The 21956-nt window shown below is 38.9% G+C and overlaps 1 protein-coding gene across 1 annotated transcript in view; it reads left to right on the top strand.

Moving 5' to 3' along the window:
• DISC1 (DISC1 scaffold protein) overlaps nucleotides 1-21956 on the top strand; it is a 555671-nt gene that overhangs the window by 236647 nt on the left and 297068 nt on the right. Inside the window, exon 9 of the mRNA XM_069064870.1 lies at nucleotides 1542-1730. Within this exon, the coding sequence (XP_068920971.1) occupies nucleotides 1542-1730 (189 nt within the window). The remainder of the gene's footprint in view (nucleotides 1-1541; nucleotides 1731-21956) is intronic.

Below are 21956 nucleotides of genomic sequence, written 5' to 3'. Positions count from 1 at the left end.
AACAAGCATTTGAGCAATTACTCCATGCATGAGTTAGGAAGACCTTGCTTAAGTCCTGCTTCTGAAACATGCTGACTGTGTGACTCTGGACGAGCCACTTAACCTCTTAATTCCCCAGGCAACCCTATAGAAATTGTACAGCAGATGCCCTTCTGTATTGGTAAAGGGAGTTCCCTCAACATTTTACTCTGCATCTGCTGTTCTTGTTGTTGAGTTGTTTCAGACTTTCTGTGACCCCATTTTTGGTTTCTTGGCAAAAATAATGGAGTGGTTTGCCATTTTCTTCTCCTTGTCATTTTACAGATGAGGAAACTGAGGCAAACAAGGTTAAATGACTTGTCCAGGGTTACCCAGCTAGAAAGTGTCTGAGGCCAGAGCTGAACTCAGGTCCTCCTGAATCCAAGGCCAGCACTCTATCTACTGCTACTGCTCTGCCCATTTTCAACTCCATGGAGCAAGAGGCCTTTTTCAGGTTAAACCCTTCACATATAATCTTATCACTATCTTGCTAATTTAAGCCTTGATTGCCACATATCCCTCAACCTCCTTTCCCTTCTTTTTGGAGGGCTGGAGGGTAGAATACTAAACTCTGCCTAATGCCTTCCCTTGTAGAGGGCAGAAACTAGACTTTTTGGCTCATTCCACTCTGTGTTTGCTACTCTGCTTGGTTTCAGCACCACAGAACAAGATGCCCCTGTACTGGATTCCCCATAGTCTCCCCTCCCCCTTTCCTGCTCTTTTGTGTACTCTACCCACCTCTGTTAGATTGTAAGCTCCTTGAGGTAAGAGACTTTTATTAATAGTATCCCCAGTGTTTAGCACAGTTCCTGGCACACAGAAGGTGCTTGACAAACATTTATTGGATGGGTCATGTAACAATGAAATCAGAGGTCTAGTCCTACCTCAAATGCGCAAAGCACTATGCTATGGTCTGGAGGTAGAAAGATAAAAAGTAAAGCCCCTTCCCTCAAGGAACTTATATTCTACTTGGGAGCTAGGGGGAAGACCATATGTTAAAAAAAATACAAGATAATTTGGGAAGGGAGAGAACCAATAACTAGAGGAATCAGGAGGGAGCACCTTGCTGAGCTTTGAAAGAAGTCAAGTTTTCTAAGAGGCAGAGGAGAGAATAGCGTGCCATTTTTGGCTTGATGGAAGGCATACACCATCCACAGAGACAGATGATATAACACGAAGCACAGAGATGGAGGATGGAAGGTTGAGTCTGGGGAACATCTAGAAAGGCAATTAAGTGGTATGGGAAGAGAAGCAGTATGAAAATAGAACCTCTCACAAAGCAAGAAGCAGTTCTTTCCTTTTTTAAAACAACCTCCAGTGTTTTCTCTTTTTCTGTGGTGGGGGATGGTTAAGGAAGCTGCTTCTAATGGCAGGGATTTTTGCAAAGTTCAGTTCCAAATGATGCTACCCATTCTGCCACTGTTATTGTGGTGACTACGGTGGCAGCTTGCTCAGGCTTTCTGCCTAACCTTCCAATGTCACCAACCTTGCTTTCCTTTACTCTTTCCCTCAATGTGCTGCAGGGAATAGTTTCTCTACAGCCAAGGATCTCATGGAGGAGATTAGGTCGTTAACATCTGAGAGAGAAGGGCTGGAGGGCCTGATCAACAAGCTGCTGGTGCTGAGTGCCAGGAACGTCAGGAAATTGGAGAGAATTAAAGAAGATTACAACAGACTGAGACAAGAAATAGAGCAGGGGGAGACTGCCTATGGTAAGTAGTTCACCAACTGTTGGCTGACAGAGAGCTTGCTATGACTGTGTCAGGGGCAGAACAATACTGCTTCATGTGAATACCACTTCTAAGGGTGATGGAGAGAACACTTTCCCAGTTGGGGGCTGGGGGTGGGGAAGATTTTTGGCAGGCATTTGACTAACAGGAGGAGGCTGGATCTGTTGTCAGTTTTTGTCTTGTTATATTCATGAGTGACATTTTCCCCCTTCCCCTCTGAGTTTGTTAATGGTCTTTTGATCATTTAGCACAGTCTTTCTGTTGGCACGGATGTTTGAGCTATTTCGTTGGTTGACACTTATTTTGGTATTTTAAAACTTAACAAATTGTGTCTGTGTGTAAAGGTTTGTAAAGCTGTGTTTGCGGGCTTGAGAATGATGAGACATTGTTGAAGTACAGTAGAAAAAAAGTTTATGAAAGACGTGGAATGAAAGAATCAACATTAGAGTAGTATACATATTTATTACAAGAATGTAAATGAAAAATCACTTAAAGGAAACCAAACCCTGAATCACTGAAAATCTAATAATGGTTTCAGACAACAGTAATAGATAATAGATGATGAAACACACACCCCTGCTTTCAACAGAGGGTTGGGGGGACTGTGAGGTAGAATATTGCATACATTATCAGATGCATTCAATGTTTTGTTTTTTTCTTATTTGCTTTTTCTTTTTTTGGTCACAAGATTCTATTATAAAAGGGGCCTGGGTGAGGATGGGGTGGGGAGTGTAGTACATTCAGAAATAATAGTGATATAAAAACAAAAAACATCCATAAAAATGTATTTAAATAAAATGGAAAAGCTTATGAAAAAAAATTGCATCTACCATGTTGGATTCAGGCCACAGGTAGTTTCACAGGTGGGTACCCATGTATGTGTGAGATGGGTAGGGAAAGGTGTTGGTTTGGAAAGAAGAGAAGATTGAGCCCTAAATTTCATAGTGTTTATGGCTTTGAGAATCACTGAATTTCACAGTTGGAAGGGACCCCACCCTCCATGCTTACTGACCTGTATTATAGACAAGTCACCTGACTTTTTTGGACCTCAGTTTCTACATGTTTAAAATGAGGTAGTTGGACTAGTGGTCTCTGAGCTTCTTTCCAACTCCAGCTCTGTAATTTGAAGACTCTTTGACCTCAAAAAACCTTCTATTCCAATCTCAACTTGAACAGGAATCTCCTCTATAATATCTGAGTCATTTCATGGTTCAGTGGTGTCGGACTCTTTGTGAAACTCATTTGGGGTTTTCTTGTCAATGATACTGGAGTGGTTTGTCATTTCCTTCTCCAGCTCATTTTCAGATGAGGAACTGAGGCAAAAGGGTTAAGAGACTTGCCCAAGGTCACACAGCTAGTAAGTGTCTAAGGCTATAGTTGAACTCAAGAAGAGGAGTCTTTCTGACTTCAGGCTAGCACTTTATCCACTGCACCACCTACCTGCCCCAGTAATATCCCCAGCCAACCTCCCACCAGTTGTGGGAAACATATGTATCCATCTTTCTATAGTTGTATTTGTTGGGAAATTTGTCCTTATGTAGAGTGTGACATTTAAAAAGGTTCAAGAGACTTATTTTCTGAGTAATTTAATAATTTTCTTAATAATGCCATCATGTTTATTAGTAAAAGGATGCCTATTTGGCTGTCTCTTTCTTAGACCAAAGACAACATGGTGGCAGGCTTGTGGCTTTTATGTCCTTTGGAAGAGTAGTGTTCCTGAAGATGGTAATCAACTTTGATTGGTTAACAATCAATAAGAGAATGAATATTAAAATAAAAGGTTGAACCTATGGACTTTTATTATGTCATTTATTTCTAAATTATCCCCCAGCTTTGGGTGATCTATTCAAAGAATTTATCCCTACCCAAACCTGAGTAGAGCATAGTGGCTTCTGCACCCTGGTGGGTTCTCAGTCCAATCTCATTATCAGTAATGTCCTTCAAGAGATTGAACTTTTGAGATCGGGACTTTAGAAAAAGGGGAGAATTCTGATCTCCCCAAATCATCGGTAATTAATAATCATTCCTCTCAGAGCCCAAATTGATTTCCACTCACTGCTCCTATACTCACTCTCTTCCACATGACAGCTCTTCAAATATTTAAAAGCAGCTTTCTTATTCTCCCCAGGTTTTCTCTTCTCTAGGCTAAGCATTCTCAGCTACTTCAAACATTCCTCATATGACATGGCCTCTTGTACCCTTCTCACTCTGGTCCCCCTTTCTCTGGATATGCTCTAATTTGTATTATCCAAATTTTGGCCCACAGAACTCAATATATCCTTCCCAGATTGTTCTGACTATTCCATCTACTGGTCCCAGCTATTTTTGTCCTCTTATGTTTCTCCATTGCCTCAGCCTTTCCTAGTCTCCATTATTGTGTGTCCTGTCGGTGTTTATTCCCTGGTCCCCACCTCTGGGTGCTACCATATGAATGACCTTCCTGCCTTTCTTCATAGCAGCTGGTAAAGTCTTCCTTTTGAGACATTTTCTTTCCAGTGCCTGCCAGTCACTCTAACTGAAGAGCCCATCCCTCTCTCTGCTTCTCTATAGAGACCTTCAGGACTGCTTAGAATTGTGATTTCCTATCCCACCAGACATATTCTGCAAAATAGCCCTCATTGATTCATTTTGTTCTTCCCTGTGACACATATCTTTCTTATTCTTTTCTTCCTCATTCATTCTTTCCTCCTCTTTTCTAACTCAGTGACAAATGTCATACTTTTCAAACTACTTACCTTATATTTCCATTTTTCAAGGGTATTATTTTTTCTTTGATTGCTCTTCTCTCTCTCATCTCACTTTAGCTATCCTGGATGTCCTTCCCTCCAGTGCTAATGCCCTTCACCCCAGCATTAATTATTCCAGAGGATCATAGCCACACAATGCAAGTCTAAGATCCCTGAGGTTCTCTCTGAATCCTGAGTTGGCATTTATGGAATCTATCTTCAGCAAAATATGAATTTCTTTTTTTGGGGAAGATCTTCTTAGCTATATTTCTTCCCATTTATCCATGGACCTAGGCCCTTCATATAGGTTTAAACTTAAGGTATATTTAAATGATTTAAGGATACAGTGTGCATACTGTTTCTTGAGTTTGGGAAATGAATAAATATGATCTTGGGCAAAATAAATTTACATCTTATATTTAGTCTGATCAGTTGCAAGCTAAAGTAATCTGACTGATAAAATTATAAAAGACCCATGAAGTATCCCTTTTATAAAGACTAGTTTAATAAGCTATTGCAGCTACTGAGGGCAGGGCCTACCTAGCATAAAGCTCATTTATTCATTCATTCAATAAATATTTATTAAGTACCTACTACATGGCAAACACTATGCTTGAAGCTAGGGTTATGAAGATTAAAAAATTAAATATATGAGAGAACGAATTAATATCTGACAAATACTGGTGACCTTATTGTTAGAGCAAGATTCAAGGCCTTATAACTTGGAGGGAGTCAATCAATGTATGCCAAATTAATAAAAAATAAATTTCTTTTTTGGTTTAAGAAGAATTACTTGAAAGAAAGATGGTATGATAGAAAAAGGAATGAATCTAGTGACAGAGGACCTAGATTCAAATCCTGACTTTTCTACTTATTACCTATGTGACCTTAGGCAGGTTATTTAAACTCTCTGCATCTGTTTCCTTATCTTTATAATGAGTGAGTTGCCCTAGATGGCTTCTCCTGTCCCTTCCAACTCTATATTTATGATTAAGATCCTAAGGGGTTAATGGTAGTTTTATATGAATGAAGAGAAGTGGGAAAGGTTGTCGTTAGACCATGTTGCCCTGGTATCACTCACTCAAATTATGGAATAGTTAGGGTTACTTTAAGATTGTAAGTTCCAGACAGAGATAGGCCCAAAGTATCTAGTGCAATCTACCATATCCTGATAAAACTTCTTTCTTTATGAAACATCACAAGAGAAAGATGTATTCATGTTTCTCTCTGAAGTTCTTCTCACATCAGATAAAATGAAAGGGATCTTGAGTTATAGTCTTAAGTAGACCACAAGGAGCCAAACTAGGTTTAAAACCCAATATCCTTTAACGGGACAGTTCTGAAAGGCAAGGGAATCAATCTCATTTTTGTCCTTAAAGAAATAATTAGTTTAGTGGGAAAAACAGGAGAATTATAAAAATAATTAGAAAATTACGTGCTTTGAACAGTGATGGAACTTTTCCAGAATAAATACTAGGGTGTGTTGAATGAATACTAAAATCTGAAAACAAATAAAGAAATATGGGATTCAGACACTAGTTTGGGTTTTTTAGGTGGAGGAGATTAAATTTAGATTTATAAGGTTAATGACCTTTAAAGTCCCTTGGGATGATAGAAAGAGTGTTAGGACTGATGACTTTGGTTGATCTCAGGGTAAATCACTTAAATTCTCTGAGCTTCAGTTTTCTTATTTATAAAAGAAATAGGTTAGACTAGATAATCTCTAAGACTGATTTTAACTCTACGATTATATGTTGGTAATATTCTATTATTCTATATTAAGGTTTGGTGTCAGTTGAGTTAATCAGTCGCTCATTTCTCCACTTAGAGTAAGTGATTAGATAACATACCCTGAGGTATGAACTAGGTCCGAAATACTTCTACTGAATCAATCAATCACTTTAGACTAAGTGTGAAAAGTCTTTGATATTTAGAAGTTCTTGAAATCCCATTGGATGAAGTGAAATGATGCTTCACAAGAAGGATTTTTGGATTGGTTGAAGATTGGTTATGCTCTGCGAGTTTTAGATATTTTATCTAGCAGGCCAAGTTTGGAACCGATTTAAGCATCCAGCAGTTTAAGTGTGGAAGCTTTCCAGTCAAACCTGAGAAGGAATCAATTTGGGGAAGAAAGTGTCTCCCTCCTCTTCTCTCACTACATTAGAGGAAGACCCTGAGGGTCTTCCCCTCCCAGACTGATTTACTGATTGTACTTTTAGTACTTTGAGATATTGTTACTGATAAGTGACTGAGTTAATCAAGACTTTGCCCCATGAGTGGAAGACTTTGACTGTGTACTTTGAGACTACTGATAAGTGACTGATTGAGTTAACTTAAGAGTGACTATTTTACTTTGAGACTATGTTGTGAATATTATATTGTGATTTTCTGTGATAAGTTGTAATATTGTGAATGCTGTACCTTGATTCTCTGTGAACATTTTGCTTTGATTTGTTATGGAATAAATAGAGTGATCATTATACTGTGTAATCAGAATCTTAAAACTGTTCATAGTAGCATTCTTCTGGAAAGCTGATTGTGCATGGCATTACACTGACTCATTGCTACCTAGCCTTGATCACTGAATGGGTATTGCCTCAGCAAACTGAGATCTGTTAAAGACCCAATCTTAAAAAGGGCAACGTCTCCCACTGCATCCAGGGCCATCTCCAGTTTTTTTGATCCTGGCACTGGACCCAGATGACTCTGGATGAGAAAGTGAGGCAGGTATCTTTGCACAGTCCTCCCTCACTTAAATCCAATTCACTTGCATGTCATAGCATCACCTCTCTGATGTCATGGTGCTCTTCGAGAACCTAGAACAAAGGACAAACAATAAGAGAAGGACTTTATGAACTTCAGAAGAGTAGAGGATGGCCTTCCCATCTGCGTCCCAATCTTAGCAAGCATCTCCATAATAGAAGACAAAGTATTTGCATTGCAAGACAAGGACAAAATAAGGCATCTTTAAGACACTACAAGATAGAAGCTGAGCAGAGAATATGCTGTGTTCCTAAGAGGAACTTTAGGAGTATATCAACAAAAGGCAGAAAAGGATTTTTAGCACCCAGAAGCTGTGGCCCTTTGCTATATTTGCCCTCCAAATTTCTCCTAGACCTTGTATGTATTGGTGGGAGAATGTGTCACAGGTTTTTGGGATATGTTTTTATACCAACTATTCCTACTATACAATCTTAGTAAATATCCCTAAGTAAAAGCAAATCATCTAATTGATATCAACTGATAATGGAAGGAAGCAAACCAATGGGAGCTAGTGAACTTATAGAATTAGAAAGCCATTTACTCTCACCAACTCTCAGGGCTACTCCTAGAACCCTGGAGAGATGTGTCGGCTGAACTCTGGTAATGGAACCTGTCAGGTTGAGTGGGAATTGGGAAAATAGCCCCAGAGCATATGCTACAACATGAAAACCTTTGGAGGGGTTTGAGTTATTCCTTCCTCTTCATGGAGTCCTGTAAGTCAATGAGAGTATATTCATTGTCAATATACCCTCCCATTTAATATGTATTTTCTAGTTGGTTTAGTAATCCAGAGCCTGTTTCTGCTATATATTTTTTCACTTCTGCTGATAAATGCTTTGGGGGGTTCATGTCCTTGAATGATAATAATAATAATAATAACTCCTATTTATATAGCACTATATAGTTTGCAGAGCACTTTTCCTTATAACAATTATATATTAAGTACAAATATTATCTAAAATTTTCAGGTGCAGAAAGCTAAGTCTGCGCAAGGTTAAGGAACTTGTTAGGGTCATATGAGCAGTATAAGTGGAAGAGCTAGGACTCAACCCAAGCTTCTGAATTCAATTACATGTCTCCCTCCTCCCCCAATCCATTGCACACCATAACATCAGTCTAGAATTAAAAATTAGATTGCTGAGAATTCATGTCCTTCCCTCTGTCCTTCCTCTGCCCCTACACACTCCAAAATGGAGTGTGATTTCTTTTGACTCTGTTTGTATAAGCAGTATAAATTATCTCCATGAATACTTTTTAATATACTTTGACTTCCATGTTGTTTTAAGCTGAATAAGGAATACAAATCTATGATCTTCTTCAAGTACCTTATTTTTGGCACAAAATGGGAATCCTATTGCATCTAAGATTGTAGGAGATGTGATAGAGATGGACAAATTTAGTCTAGAGCTATTTTCAGTGGAGCTGTTGTGCTATTGAAATCCATTAATAGCCCCCATATTTTTTTTCAAAGAAAAAAAGCGTACAGTATTTTGAGGAGTTCATCATTGTCATTTCACAAAGTACTTTATATGTGATGAATAAAACATAAACAAATGGAATGAGAATTTGTTACCATGGAGGATTCCAAGTTGCAGATGGCTCATTACCATCATGAAGGCCTTCTTTGTGACTTGCAAAGGCTTTTCACTATATCTCCTACTCATTCTCCAAGATCCACTTCTAGAACCTGTTGAGGGATAATTGGAGTGGATGATGATTGACTTGGAAGTGCTTTAGGCTGAATGGAACTTCAAGCAACCAATAGGTGACCTCTTAGCCTGTAAGGCAGACTTTCTAAAATGAGGGAGCTAATCCTGCTCTACCCTGCTCTGTTCAGGATACATCTGGAACAATATATTCACATGCAGGCATTGCTTTTTTTGGAAAGACAAACTGGAATTTTCCCAGAAGGTAACCAGGAAGGTGAAAGAATTATGGAATGTACCCTATAAGGATCAGTTATAGGAATTAGGGTTTTTTAGCCTGGAGAAGAGATTTAGAGAGAAATGACGGTGACCTTCAAGAATTTGAAGGGTTGATACTTGGAAGAAGAATTAGATTTTTCTGCCTGGATCTACATGGACAAAATACTGATGAGTAAGAGTTGCAGAGAGTCACATTCAGGCTCACTATAAAGAAAAACTTTCTAAGGATTACAGATGACCAAAAGAAGAAAGGACTTCAGAAGCAGTGAGTTCACTTTCACTGGAGGTCCTTTGATCAATAACCGGGTAAGAGTTTGTTAGACATGTTATAAAAGGTTTTCTTGGTCAAGTCTGAGGTGGACTTTATGGTCTTTGGTGGTTTTTTTTGGATTCATTTGATACTGGTGAATAAGATGATCTAAAAGGGGAAAAAAGAGGAACTCCCAATTGAAAGAGACTAATTTGAGTTCTTAGTAAATTCAAGTGTAATAAAGGTAAACCACATTCCACATTCTACCAGTTGTTGGATTTGTGGGTCAAGAAAATATATTTTGCGAAGGCTGTCTTATGTGCATTTATAAATCTGGAATAGGTAGAAGGGAAATGTTGTGTGCCGACATGTGCTATGTTCTATCTGCATCTGGGCACCCCTTTTCTAGGGATTGGAGATGATGAGTAAGCTCAGCTGATGGGTAACTCTTCAAGGTTAGAACAGAAACAGGCAGATCATTTATTCTTCCACTTCCAGAGGATTCAGGGTATGATTTATGGAATAGTATAAGCCTCCACCCTGGACCCACATAAAGTTAGGGATAGAGAGTGTGATTTCATTGTTGTAGGGAACCCCAAGAAGAGAAAACTCTCTTCTCTCTACCAGTGCAGGTCAGGACCTTCTCTGAAATTTATAGTCTTGGAGAGTGACTTGGAGAATGAGAGCTTAAGTCACTTGTCCAAGACCACACAATCAGTATATGTTAGAAGAAGGAGTTGAATTCAGGTTGTTCTGGCTCCAAGGCCAGCACTCTGTTTACTATATCCCATGTTGCCAACATAGATTATTGTTAATATTTTCATGTACCACAAAGAAAACACAAACCTAGGCATCAAGACTGGAGGAATTTCCAGCTTTTCTGCTACTCCCAGATTCTACCCGTTTCTTCACCTACACTCACACTATTTATTCTCACCACATACACTGCTTATTACCATGTATTAAGCATTCATTCCCACTGCTTGACACCGCTAAAGACCCTAGAAGAAGTACTGGTGTGATAGACATCTTTGTCCTGCAGTCAATAAGCATTTATCTAGTACCTATTCTCTCTCCATACACACACACACACATCAACACATTTATGTATGTATGTATGTTCCAGGCACTGTGTTAAGTACTAGGGAGTCAAAGAAAGGCAAAAGACAATCCTTGTCCATGAAGAGCTCATAGTCTAATGGGGGAGATAACTGTGTAAAACAAGATATACCCAGGATTAATTGAAGATAATCAGCAGAGGGAAGAAATTAAGGGGATCTAGGAAAGGCTTTTTGAAGATGATAACTAGGACTTGAAGGAAGGCAGTCACCCCATTTGTCTGTTTCCCAAAGTCCTAGCACTGGAGAAACATATCAGGGCAATCTCCCACATCATTTGCAAAGCTCTTCTTCTCCAGCTTCCATGTCCCACAGTGTCTCATTCTTCTAAGAACCCTAATAATAATCAATATTAATAACCAATAATCACCATCATCAATAATCAGTCAAGAGATCACCAAAGATTTACTAAGTGTCTACAATGTGCCAGGCACTGTGCTAGGTACTGAGAATATAGACAAATATGATAGTTTCTTTCTTAAAATTTTTTTTTACAAATTTATTTTATTTTTAATTTATAGAATAAAACAAACATTTTTATAAAATATCAAAAGATGATTGCACATGAAACTGTAAATCTGTTATGTACAACTTGTTATTCCTTTTAAATATATAGTAAAGTTATCACGTAAATTTCTCCCCCACCCTCTGCCAGGTGTCTACCAGTCCCTTTTCATAAGAAGCTTATAGTCTAAATTACTTTCATTACTAAATTTACATTCTTAGCTGAGGGCTTATAGCAGCAAGCACTCCAGCCTCCCCAGGGTGGCTGCCAACACAGGTTCTTAGATCTGCTTTTCTAAAGGAAAGCAACTCAAAATGGGTTAACAATCTTGCTTTAATCAATCAAACATATCATTTACCTAGTTCAGGGGGAAAAGGTCAGCACCCTGAACTTCAGAATATACAGACAGAAACATTTCAAGCAGACAGGCCTCCAACTGTTCAACCATTACATCCATACCAAATCACAATTACCAGAGAGGGAAGCATCAACATCTGGGTTTTTCAAAGCTGGGGGACTCTCAGTGGCTGCCCAGAGTCTCATCTGGTCAAATCACACAACACTTCTCAAAGTGAGCCCCAAAGCAAAGCCTCCCAATAGGGCTTATATAGCCTTCTCCTGGCTTAGAGAATGTAACAACCTTCTTGACCCACTGCCCAATCACAGAGTATCTCCTGAGAAACAAGCATCCCATCACAGGCTCCAGATGCACTTAAGCCTAGGGGCAGGGAAGATCTTAGAAATTTACATTCCTATAACAGGGCTATATTGCAATATTAATTTAATCTTGGGTAAAATCTGTATATGTTTAGGAAATATAGAATTCCCAGCTTTCAGTCTTTTTGTTGTTGTTCCATTCAGTGCATATGTGATGAACTTAAAATATTCAAAGTAGATTTTAATCGATCCCTTAGTATTTATTTAAGCCCTCAATTTCACCTTGACTCAATTTAAGAAACATTTATTAAGTCCCTACTGTGTGCAAGGCAATATGCTAAGTGTTGAACATACAAAGATAAAAGCAAAACAGTTCTTGCACATAATAAGCCCCATAGGACTTATCTTCTACTGGGTCAGAAGCAACATGTATACAGATAAATATGAAATATGTACAAAATAAATGAGGAGTCATTTGGGGGAGTATAGGCACTAATAACATGGGGAACTGAAAATACCTCTTTTGGAAGTCAAATCACTCTTGTGCTTGGAAGAGAGCCTGTAAATCTTTGGTGATCTCTTGATTGATTATTGATGAATATTATTATTGGTTATTGTTATTGATTATTAGTAGTATTCTTAGAAGAAAGAGGCACTATGGGACATGGAGGCTGAAGAAGAAGAGCTTTGCAAATGATGTGGGAGATTGCCCTGATATGTGTCTCCAGTGCTAGGACTTTGGGAAACAGCTGAATGGAGAGATTGACTTGACTTCCTTCAAGTCCTAGCTACCTATTTCAAAAAGAAGGTATCTTCTTTCCTCCAACACTGACACCATCCTGACCCAAGCCCTCATCATCTCACACCTGAACACTGCAATAGCCTTTGGATGCTCAGCTTGTCATGAATCTTTCTCCTCTCCAGTCTATCTTCCATATAGCTATCAAAGTGATCTTCCTAAAGTATAGGTCTGATCATGTCACCCCACCTTCCCTCCCCACTCAATAAACTCCAATGGCTTCCTATCACTTCCAGGATTAAATATGAAATCTTCCGTTTAGCATTCAAAGTCCTTCATAAGCTGCCAACCCAATTCCCCCTTTCCATTCTTAAATGTACCCTTTCCCTCTCATGTACTCTGGGATCCAATGACACTGACCTTCGTACTCTTCCTTCAATAAGACATTCCATTTTTAGACTCCAGCAGTTTTCACTGGTTGTCTTGCATGCCTGGAATTCTCTCCTTCCTCACTTTGCCTGCTGGCTTCCATTAAATTCCAACTCAAATCCTATCTTCTACAGGAAGTCTTTCCCAATTCGCCTTAATTTTAGCATCTTCCCCCTCTGTATTATTTCCTATTTATTCTGCCCATAACTTATTTGTATGTAGTTGTTTGCATTTTGTTTCCCTTGTTAGACTGAACTGCACCTTGAGAGCAGGCACTGTCTTTTGCCATCCTTTATAACCCCAGTGCTTAGCACAGTTCCTGGTACATAGTAGGTACTTAATAAATGCTTGTTGATTGTCTACTTGCATTCCAGATGTAAGGGAACACCATTACAAAGACATAGACAATGGAGATGGAATATTATATGCACATAACCTTTCACAGGGCAATTTGATTGAAATGGAAATTGTGTAAAGAGGTATAACAGGCTACAAGATTAGAAAGGTTAGTCAAAGACATACAATTTATGACCCCGTATTGTTAGTTATCTTTATGTGTATATATTTCATATCCTCTTCAGAACTTGGTATTCCCTGTTGAGACCCCAACATTGAGTGGCATAAGACAAGGGGTTAGTGACCAGTGACAACATCTTGGGGGTCAGATTGAGGCAAGACTACTCAACAATTACTTCCTATTGATTCATAGAAGGGAGAGGGATTCAAGAATCTAGGACAGGGATGGGGAACCTGCAACCTTGAGGCCACACATGGCTCTCTAGGTCCTCAAGTATGGCCCTTTGACTGAATCTGAACTTCAAAGTTCTGTTGGATTCTGTCAAAGGGCTGCATTTGAGGACCTAGAGGGCCACATGTGACCTCGAGGCTACAGGTTCCCCACGCCTGATATAGGAGAACAGGTTCAAGCAGAAACCAAACAGACTGGGTCAGTCTAGATATTGGGAGAAACAATCCAAACTGAACAGAACAGGAAAAATGAAAATAGAAAGCCTATTAGAAAATGTGCTGCATTTGGAGTCAGGAGACCTGGCCTGAACCCCGACTCTAACACTAGAAGCATAATCATGGTATATTATATTATTTTCTCTGAACTTCAGTTTCTTCATCTGACAATGGAAATTATAAATAATATATGCACTACCTATCTTACAGGATTGTTCTGATGAAAGTATGTTGTGAATTTTAAAGTGTGACATAAATGTTTTATTATCTATATTTTATTAACCTCTATTATTAATGAGAAGAATCATGGAGGAATGGAGAGAGTAGGATATACTTTGAGCTAGAAGGACCCGGGCTCAAGGTTTACCTCTCACACATCGTGGCTAGTTGTGGGCAAGTGACAAGTGGTGGGCCTTTCATCATCCCCGCCAACACAATAAAAGGATAAGTTAGAGAGGAGCTGCTGGTCTCCAATGATGGAGGGAGTATGCCTATTGTTAGATGCAGATATAGACCAAAAAAGATCAACATATCATTATTAGTAATAATAAACAGGCAGGAAATAATCAGGAAGTCACTAGAATATCACGCATGAAATTCACAGTGGAGAAAAGAGGGAATAAGCTAGGCTGAGAGTCAAATCTGGCCTCAGATACTTATTAGCTGGTGACCTTGGGCGAGTCACTTGATCTTTTTTTGCCTCAGTTTCCTCCTCTGTAAACATGGGAATAATAATAGCACCGACCTTGCAGGATTGTTACAAGGATCAAATGAGATAATAATTGTAAATTACCTAGCACAGTGCCTCTACATAGTAGGTACTGTATGAATGTTAGCTATTATTACTATTACTTTTTACTAGTTTGTCATCTTATAAGAGTATGGATTCAGAGTCTGGAAGGCCTGTGTTCAAAAATTTCCTCTGAGGGGCAGCTAGGTGATGCAATGGAGAGAGCACCCTCCCTGAAGACAGGAGGACCTAAATTTAAATCTGGCCTCAGACACTTGACACTTACAAGTTGTGGGCAAGTCGCTAACTCTGATTGCCTCTAAAAGCAAATTCCTATAATGCTTAATAACTGTGTGATCACAGGCAGGTACTGGGTCTCATCCTTAAAACAGGGATAATGACACCTACAAAACCTTTCTCCCACGCTGGTTTAATAGTCAAATGAATCAATAAATGCAAGATGTTTGGCAACCCTTAAAGTAAAGTATAACACCATTGACTGCCATTGTTGTTATCATTACCTGATGAGGAGTGTTAGCCACCTTTGGAAGGGGAGCTAGTGTGCTGACCTTGCCCATCCTTGTGCCTTGTGACTGGGCAAATAGCTAAGCTCTAACCAGATTCTAAGTGTCTGGAGAGTGGGGACTGCATTATCTATCCTTCTTTATATCACCCATAGTGATTAGTATCATGCTCTGTGCCTAGTAGAAGTTTGGTAAATAGTTGCAAACCATTTATAATTTTTTTTTTGCCTTTTCAAATTAAAAGCACTGTTTGGAACTCCTGCTCTAAGTGATGTTTTTGTGCAGTTGTTTAATCATGTGCGACTCTTCTTGACCCCATGGACCATTACATGCTGGGTTCTTCTGTCCTCCACTATCTCCAAAGTCTCTCCATGCTCACATTCATGGCTTCCATCTATCCATCTCATTTTCTGCCATCCCCTTTTCCTTTTGCCTTCCATCTTTCCCATCAGGGTTTTTTGTTTTTTTCCCCAATGAGTCCTATTTTATTATGTGACCACAGTATTTAAACTTCACTTTCACTTCTATTGAGGAAGTTGGGAGACTTGGATTTAAATGCACCTATTATTTGCAGTGTTACTTTGGATAGATCATTTCCTCTCCTCTTTGCCTGTTTTATTTAAACTTCTATTTTTATTTAAACTTCACTTTCACTTCCAGTGAATAGCCTGAATTAATTTCTTTAAGTATTGACTAATTTGATCTCCTTGCTGTCCAAGGGACTCTCAAAAGTTTTCTCTAGCAACATAATTCAAAAGCACTGATTCTATGGTGCCTTAATCTTCCTTATAGTCCAGCTCTCATAGCCATATATTGCTACTGGAAAAACCATAGCTTTGACTATACAGACTTTTGTTGGCAAGGTGATGTCTCTGCTTTTTAGTATGTGGTCCAGAGTTGCCATAGCTTTCCTTCCAAGGAATAAGCATCTTCTAATTTCATAACTGCAGTTGCTATCTACAGTGATATTTGAGCCCCAAAATATAAAATCTGACAGCTTCCATTTCTTCTCCCCTTGTTTGCCAGGAAGTGTTGGGACCAGTTGCCAACATCTTAGTTTTTTTTTTTATATTAATCTACTTGCTCCAAGTAGATTTCCCATTTTGATGAAGTTATGGGTTGTTGATGGCCTTAACTTGAGAGATAAGATGCTTGCTTTGTTGTCTGAATAAAGTGTGCAAACTGGGGCAGCCCAGAGGAATGAAATAGCAGAATAGGGCTTTGGTAATATAAGAGAGGTTGAAATACAACAAAGTGTCTGAACACTTTAAGAGCATGGATGTGATGAGCCAATGTAATTGTTTTGCTGATTTAAGTGTATCTATCACAAAGGAGAATTCGAGGGAGAGAAGAGGGCGGTGCTGCATAACTCTCAGCTGTTCTTAAGATTTCAGGGTAGAACATTTGAATTTCATACAAATTTTAAGTGCAGGGAAATTGAATGAAAAGATAAATGTATCTTTCAACCCCTAAATACTTATGGAAATTAACTGTATGCCTTTAATTATTGTATTTGGGGGGGTCAAACGAAATTATTATACTTTTTGCTGTCTGGTGCATATGCTTTTCAGGAAAAAAAATTAAACATTAAGATTTACATAAGTGTTTTTCCATCCCTTGTGTATAAATTGGTAATCTGTATTGTACTTTATTAATATTGTTGATTTCGCACTGTAAGGCAGATATAAGGAAGCAGACGTTAAGGGGAGAGATTTAATCACAGAATAATCAGGGCTGGAATTTTAAATAGGACATCATTAGCATGTTAATGAATTTTCTCACTTTGTGCCAGCTGCCCAAGTATAAAAGATACTGCAGATGTACTGCAAAAATCTGGCTTGGTGAACTAGCAGAGTTCTATGCAGCGGAACCATCACAACATCAAAGGATTCTAAAAGAGAATCTCCAATGGCAATATTTTGCTTTGCTGTGCATGAATGAAATCTCATTTAGTAACTTCCATTTGTTTGCTTTGGGGAGTATGGAAAAGGAGGGGGGAGGTGCTGAACTTGAAAGGGAATTCTGCTTTGGATTAGGTGTCTGGAGTTGGTACTCTTGCCTGTAGGTTAGAAAGCCTATATCTTCAAGGTGACATAATCACTGCTTCCTCTTTCTAGTGACCTCATCATATTGAATGAAAAATAAAAGGATCATAAAAAGGAAGGTAATACCCCTTCATCAGATATAGGATCTCTAGGTGGTATAGTGGCTAGAATGCTGAGCCTGGAATCAGGGATACTTGGATTCGAATGCACCTCAGATACTTGCTGTGTGACCTTGGACAAGTCATTTCATCCCCTCTTTGTCTGTTTCTTCATTTATAAAATGAAGATAATAGTATCTTTCCCCCAAGATTGTTATAAGTATCAAAAGAAATAATATTAAAGCACTAACCATGAAATTATTGCTATTATTATTACTTATCTCTTTTCATGCCAGCTGATGCATCTTTCATAACTTTGCCTTATGCCCACTATACATACATATACCCATGTTTGCATATATTACCGTGCATATATGAATACATAAATATATGTATAAATATACATAAATATATATGTGCATATAACTGTATCATGGGCATGAGGAAAATATCCATTTTGTCATTGCTAAGTTGTGTCTGGTTCTTCATGATCCCATGGACCATATCACTCAAAGACTATCCATGGGATTTTCTTGGCAAAAATACGGGAGTGGTTTGCCATTTCCTTCTCCAGCGAATTAAGGCAATCAGAAGTTAAATGACTTGCCCAGGGTCACACAGATAGCAAGTGTCTGAGGTCATATTTGATTCAGGTCTTCCTGACTCCAGGTCTGGTGCGCTGTCCACTGAGCACCCATCTAGCTGCCTCCAAAATATGTATAGCTGTATATATATTCTCTATATAACTGTATCTCTAATCTCCATCTCTGTGCATGTGCAGAGCTACAGCTACATCTCCATCTCCAGGTAAGGCTAAATTTAGATATATAACCTGAGTCTGAGCTCTAGGGAGGATGCTGGAGGCTCTGTCTATAGAGAGTGAGCAATATTCTTCTCATTGTTTATGAGATTGATTTACTAGAGAAAATGACCACAGCACAGATATTTTAGTGTATGACTAGAAAGGTATGACTTCTGACAAGTCTGAAGCCATGGTAGGGAGCTGCACAGAACCATCTTCATTTTAAGGGAGGAGAGAGAATAGGAATTTGATGGGGGCTTGAAGAATATACAATCATTTCTTAGTTTCCTTTACAATCTGAATTCACTCTGAAAATGCATTATGTATAACTCACACAAGAATCATGCTTTTTCTATGTTTGGAAGTGCGAAGAACAAAAACAAAAGTTTTAGAGAAAACTTGATTTTCTGATTAAAAAAAAAGTGTTCTCAGCAAGAATGTTTGTTTTCCCCGACTTGTTCCCTTTTTTGGTGGAGGTTGAGGGTCAACTTTTTAGAAAAGCTTCATCTTTGAGTCAGTTTTTTTTCATTTCTTTCCTCTCTGGGAGCCTTGTTTCTTACTCAGCAGGCCTTTACGTTCCTCTGCTGTTGAGCTTTAGTTCTGGCTAATATATGTTCTACATTCTCTTTCCCTACTTTCTCCATTCTTATAAAACCATCTTTTTTCATCTGTATAAAATTTCACTTTGTAGTGTCAGTCAGTTAGCATTCGTTAACTACCTACTATGTGCCAAACACTGTACTAAGTACATAGTATACATAGAAAAGCAAAAGATAATGCTTGCTCTCAGGGTGCTCACAGTCTATTTCCATCATCTTCATTGCTTCAGTTGTTCTAGTCTGTCAGCAGCTGGCTGTGTAACTACTTTCTATGTGTCTCCACACTTCTTATACCATCTGCAAAGGGCCCTCTGCCCCTGTTGCTCAAAAGGCATCTGCCAGGGAGAGAGCAACAGGTAGAAGCAAGCCCATGGTTATATAACCTTCTAATGCAGAAACCCAACCCCCCAACTGGCCTTCACTGTCTTTGGTAGGGAGGCCAGCCCACAACCTAAGTGCGGGAATCTGTCTTGGAGACAAGGGGCATGGAAACATGTGGGTGTCCAATGCAAGGCCAGGAAGGCAGTTGTGTCCTTATTTGGCATGTTTTGTGCTGAGGTGGCACTGGGGAGGGTTTCCATTGCTCTAAATCCCAGATTCCTGCAAGGTCAGATGACTTCTAAACTTAGGCCTAGTGGATGCTGAAGCCACTCTAGATTTGATTTTTCAGAATGGGGAAACTTCACTGTAAATTATCCCTCACACTCTGTTCCAACTACTGACCTCTCTGACTTCTTTTCAATCCCAATTTAAATTTCACCTCCTCTAACTTTTGCTAAGGAAGCCTTCCCCAACTGCTCTTAATTCCACTGCTTTCCCTCTTCAGTTATTTCCTACTTATTTTGTATATAGGTTGCTTTGTGTTGTCTTTCCCATTAGATTGCAGTCTCCTTCAGGGCAAGGACTGTCTTTCGTACTTAGTTATGGTGCCTAGCACATAGTAGGTGCTTAATAAATGTTCATTTATTTATCTATTTATTTTTTTTAAAGCAATCAGGGTTAAGTAACTTGCTCAAGATTACACGGCCAGTTATTTCTGGGTGTGGTGCTAAGTATCTGAGCCCAGATTTGATCCCAGGTCATACAGACACTGGAGCCGGTGCTCTTACTTGCTGAGCCACCTGGCTGCCCCTTAATAAATGTCTATTGAATTAGGTGGTAGGAATACTAAAGATACAAAGGAAACATCCCAGGTGTGCTTGTAAGTAAATTCATGGTAAAGTGACAGGATGGAAGTGGGGGGAGGAGGAGACACTTATACCTGGGTATAGAAATGACAGAAAAAACCTCCCATAAGAAGTAGCGCTTAAGCTCTGAATAGAAATAGAGGGGAGAGGTTCTAAGAGTCCGAGATGAGAAGGGAGCGCATTCCAGGTATGGAGGCAGCCTATGAAAAAGCACCAAAATGGGAGATGAAATGATGCCCTCCATGCACTGAGGGGAATGTAGAGAAAGTAAAGAGCAATATAACAAAGAAATATTTGATGTTGGTTTTGCTATTTATGATTCATAAGAGGTAGCCTGGCATGGTGGATGGAGAGAGCTAGCCTCAGAGTAGGGAAAGCCTGGGTTCAAATTCTGTCTCTGACGCATACTGACCATGCGATCCCAGACAAGTCACTTAGCTCCCAAGGGCCCTGGATCTCAATTACAGTATGACTGATGATCTGCATTGGTAGAATGAGTGTCTTGATTGAGCATTCCCTATACCAATGAAATCATACATCTGTTTTTAAAAAATGGAACCTCAAAAAAAGAAGCCCTAATATTAATTTGAAACTATGAAAATAGGCATATTTAAAATCAAGCCACTCATTAATTTTTTCCCATTTTCTGTACAATTTATCATTACCTCATAATGAAAAATGGGGGGAGATTTCTGCCCAAATCTGAATTGATTGTATTATATATAATCACATGTGCATATGATATAACCTCTGAACTTGGGAGCATTGAAATAGGAACCAAAGATGTGTCAACACTGTAAAGCCATCAGGGTTGGAGTTAGAAATCTGACAACTACTCCATTGAGTTGTGGCCATTTTGTTCTATGAGACTAATAAAAGTCCAGAAGGACAGGGACCCGGTGTTATTTGTCTTTCTTTTTCTACCCAGGGCCTAGTACAGGTGATTTGATTAGATTTTATATATGTGTGTGTATAAATATATACACACACATACACACATATTATATGCATATATATACACACATGCATATTATTTTATTCAATTTTATATACATATATAATTATGTATGTGTGTGTGTGTGTGTGTGTGTGTGTGTGTGTATAGAACCGAATAGAATAATCTCAGGTGTTACATTTAGACTAGAGAAACCATGATGTGGTGGGATTGGGAGGCAGGGAAAGGGTTCTTAGCATTGGGTTTGTCCTTAACGATCTTTGTGAAGCCAAAAGCTTCACTTCATCTGAATCATTCATTTCCAATCTGTAAAAGGAAGAACTTTGATTAGATGACCTCTAATGCTCTTCCTAGCTCTTTGGTTTCCCAGGATTCCATCAATACCTTTATATTGGCTTTCTTTTCAGCAGACTGCTTCCCATATCTCCTTTTTTTCTTCCTAATTTCTCACATTTATTGATAAAACTAACTTCCAAACTGTTTCCCTGTCTTCTTTTAGAATATCCTTGAGTTCTCCCGTGAAACATCCTCTGATAGTTTGAACTATTTACTATGGGACATATTGCAGTGGATGTGACAACCCCATAACAATGGGAAGTGGTGGGTGGTGCCCAGAATTCAGCTTAATGTACTTGATTATCTGTAAAATAACATTCTGCTTTGTAGATTTTCCATAGAAGTCTAGCATGTTGTCCTTTTACACTTGCCAGCTGAGTCCTAAACTTCTTATATCCAGTTGTTTTATTCCCTGGGCAATAGCCAGTGAATAGTATTATTGAACAAATTTCTGGAAGATGCCTATAACTTTAAAAGATGTCAACCTTGCTGGAAATGGGGTCAACTGTATCATCATCCTAACAGACTACTTGAAAAAATTAGTGACACTGTCCACCTCTACCTTGGTATATCGTGCTGGGATTTTATTGGTGTGTGTTCTCCCCAAAGAGGCAAGTACATTAATTTTAATGGTCACAGATTCTCTTGGGAATAAATCTCTCTGAGCTTCGGTAGGCTGGTCCTCAAATGATAGAAACAAAGCCTGTTCCTGGGTTTACATCTGAAGAATTTGCTGCCTATCAGAGATTGTGCCCCCCTTAAACAACCTATGAGGACAAATGGTCACCTTTACAACATGGTGAGGAATCAGAATAGAGTTTGAATGAAGGACCCTACACACATATAAATGCATATTG

This window comes from Petaurus breviceps, unplaced genomic scaffold (genome assembly GCF_028583685.1).
Source record: "Petaurus breviceps papuanus isolate PSGF00001 unplaced genomic scaffold, PetGlider_PUasm1.0 90650, whole genome shotgun sequence".
NCBI classification, from domain to species: Eukaryota; Metazoa; Chordata; class Mammalia; order Diprotodontia; family Petauridae; genus Petaurus; species Petaurus breviceps.
The sequence above is the reverse complement of the archived record's forward strand: the minus strand, read 5'-3'. Positions and strand labels throughout refer to the sequence as shown.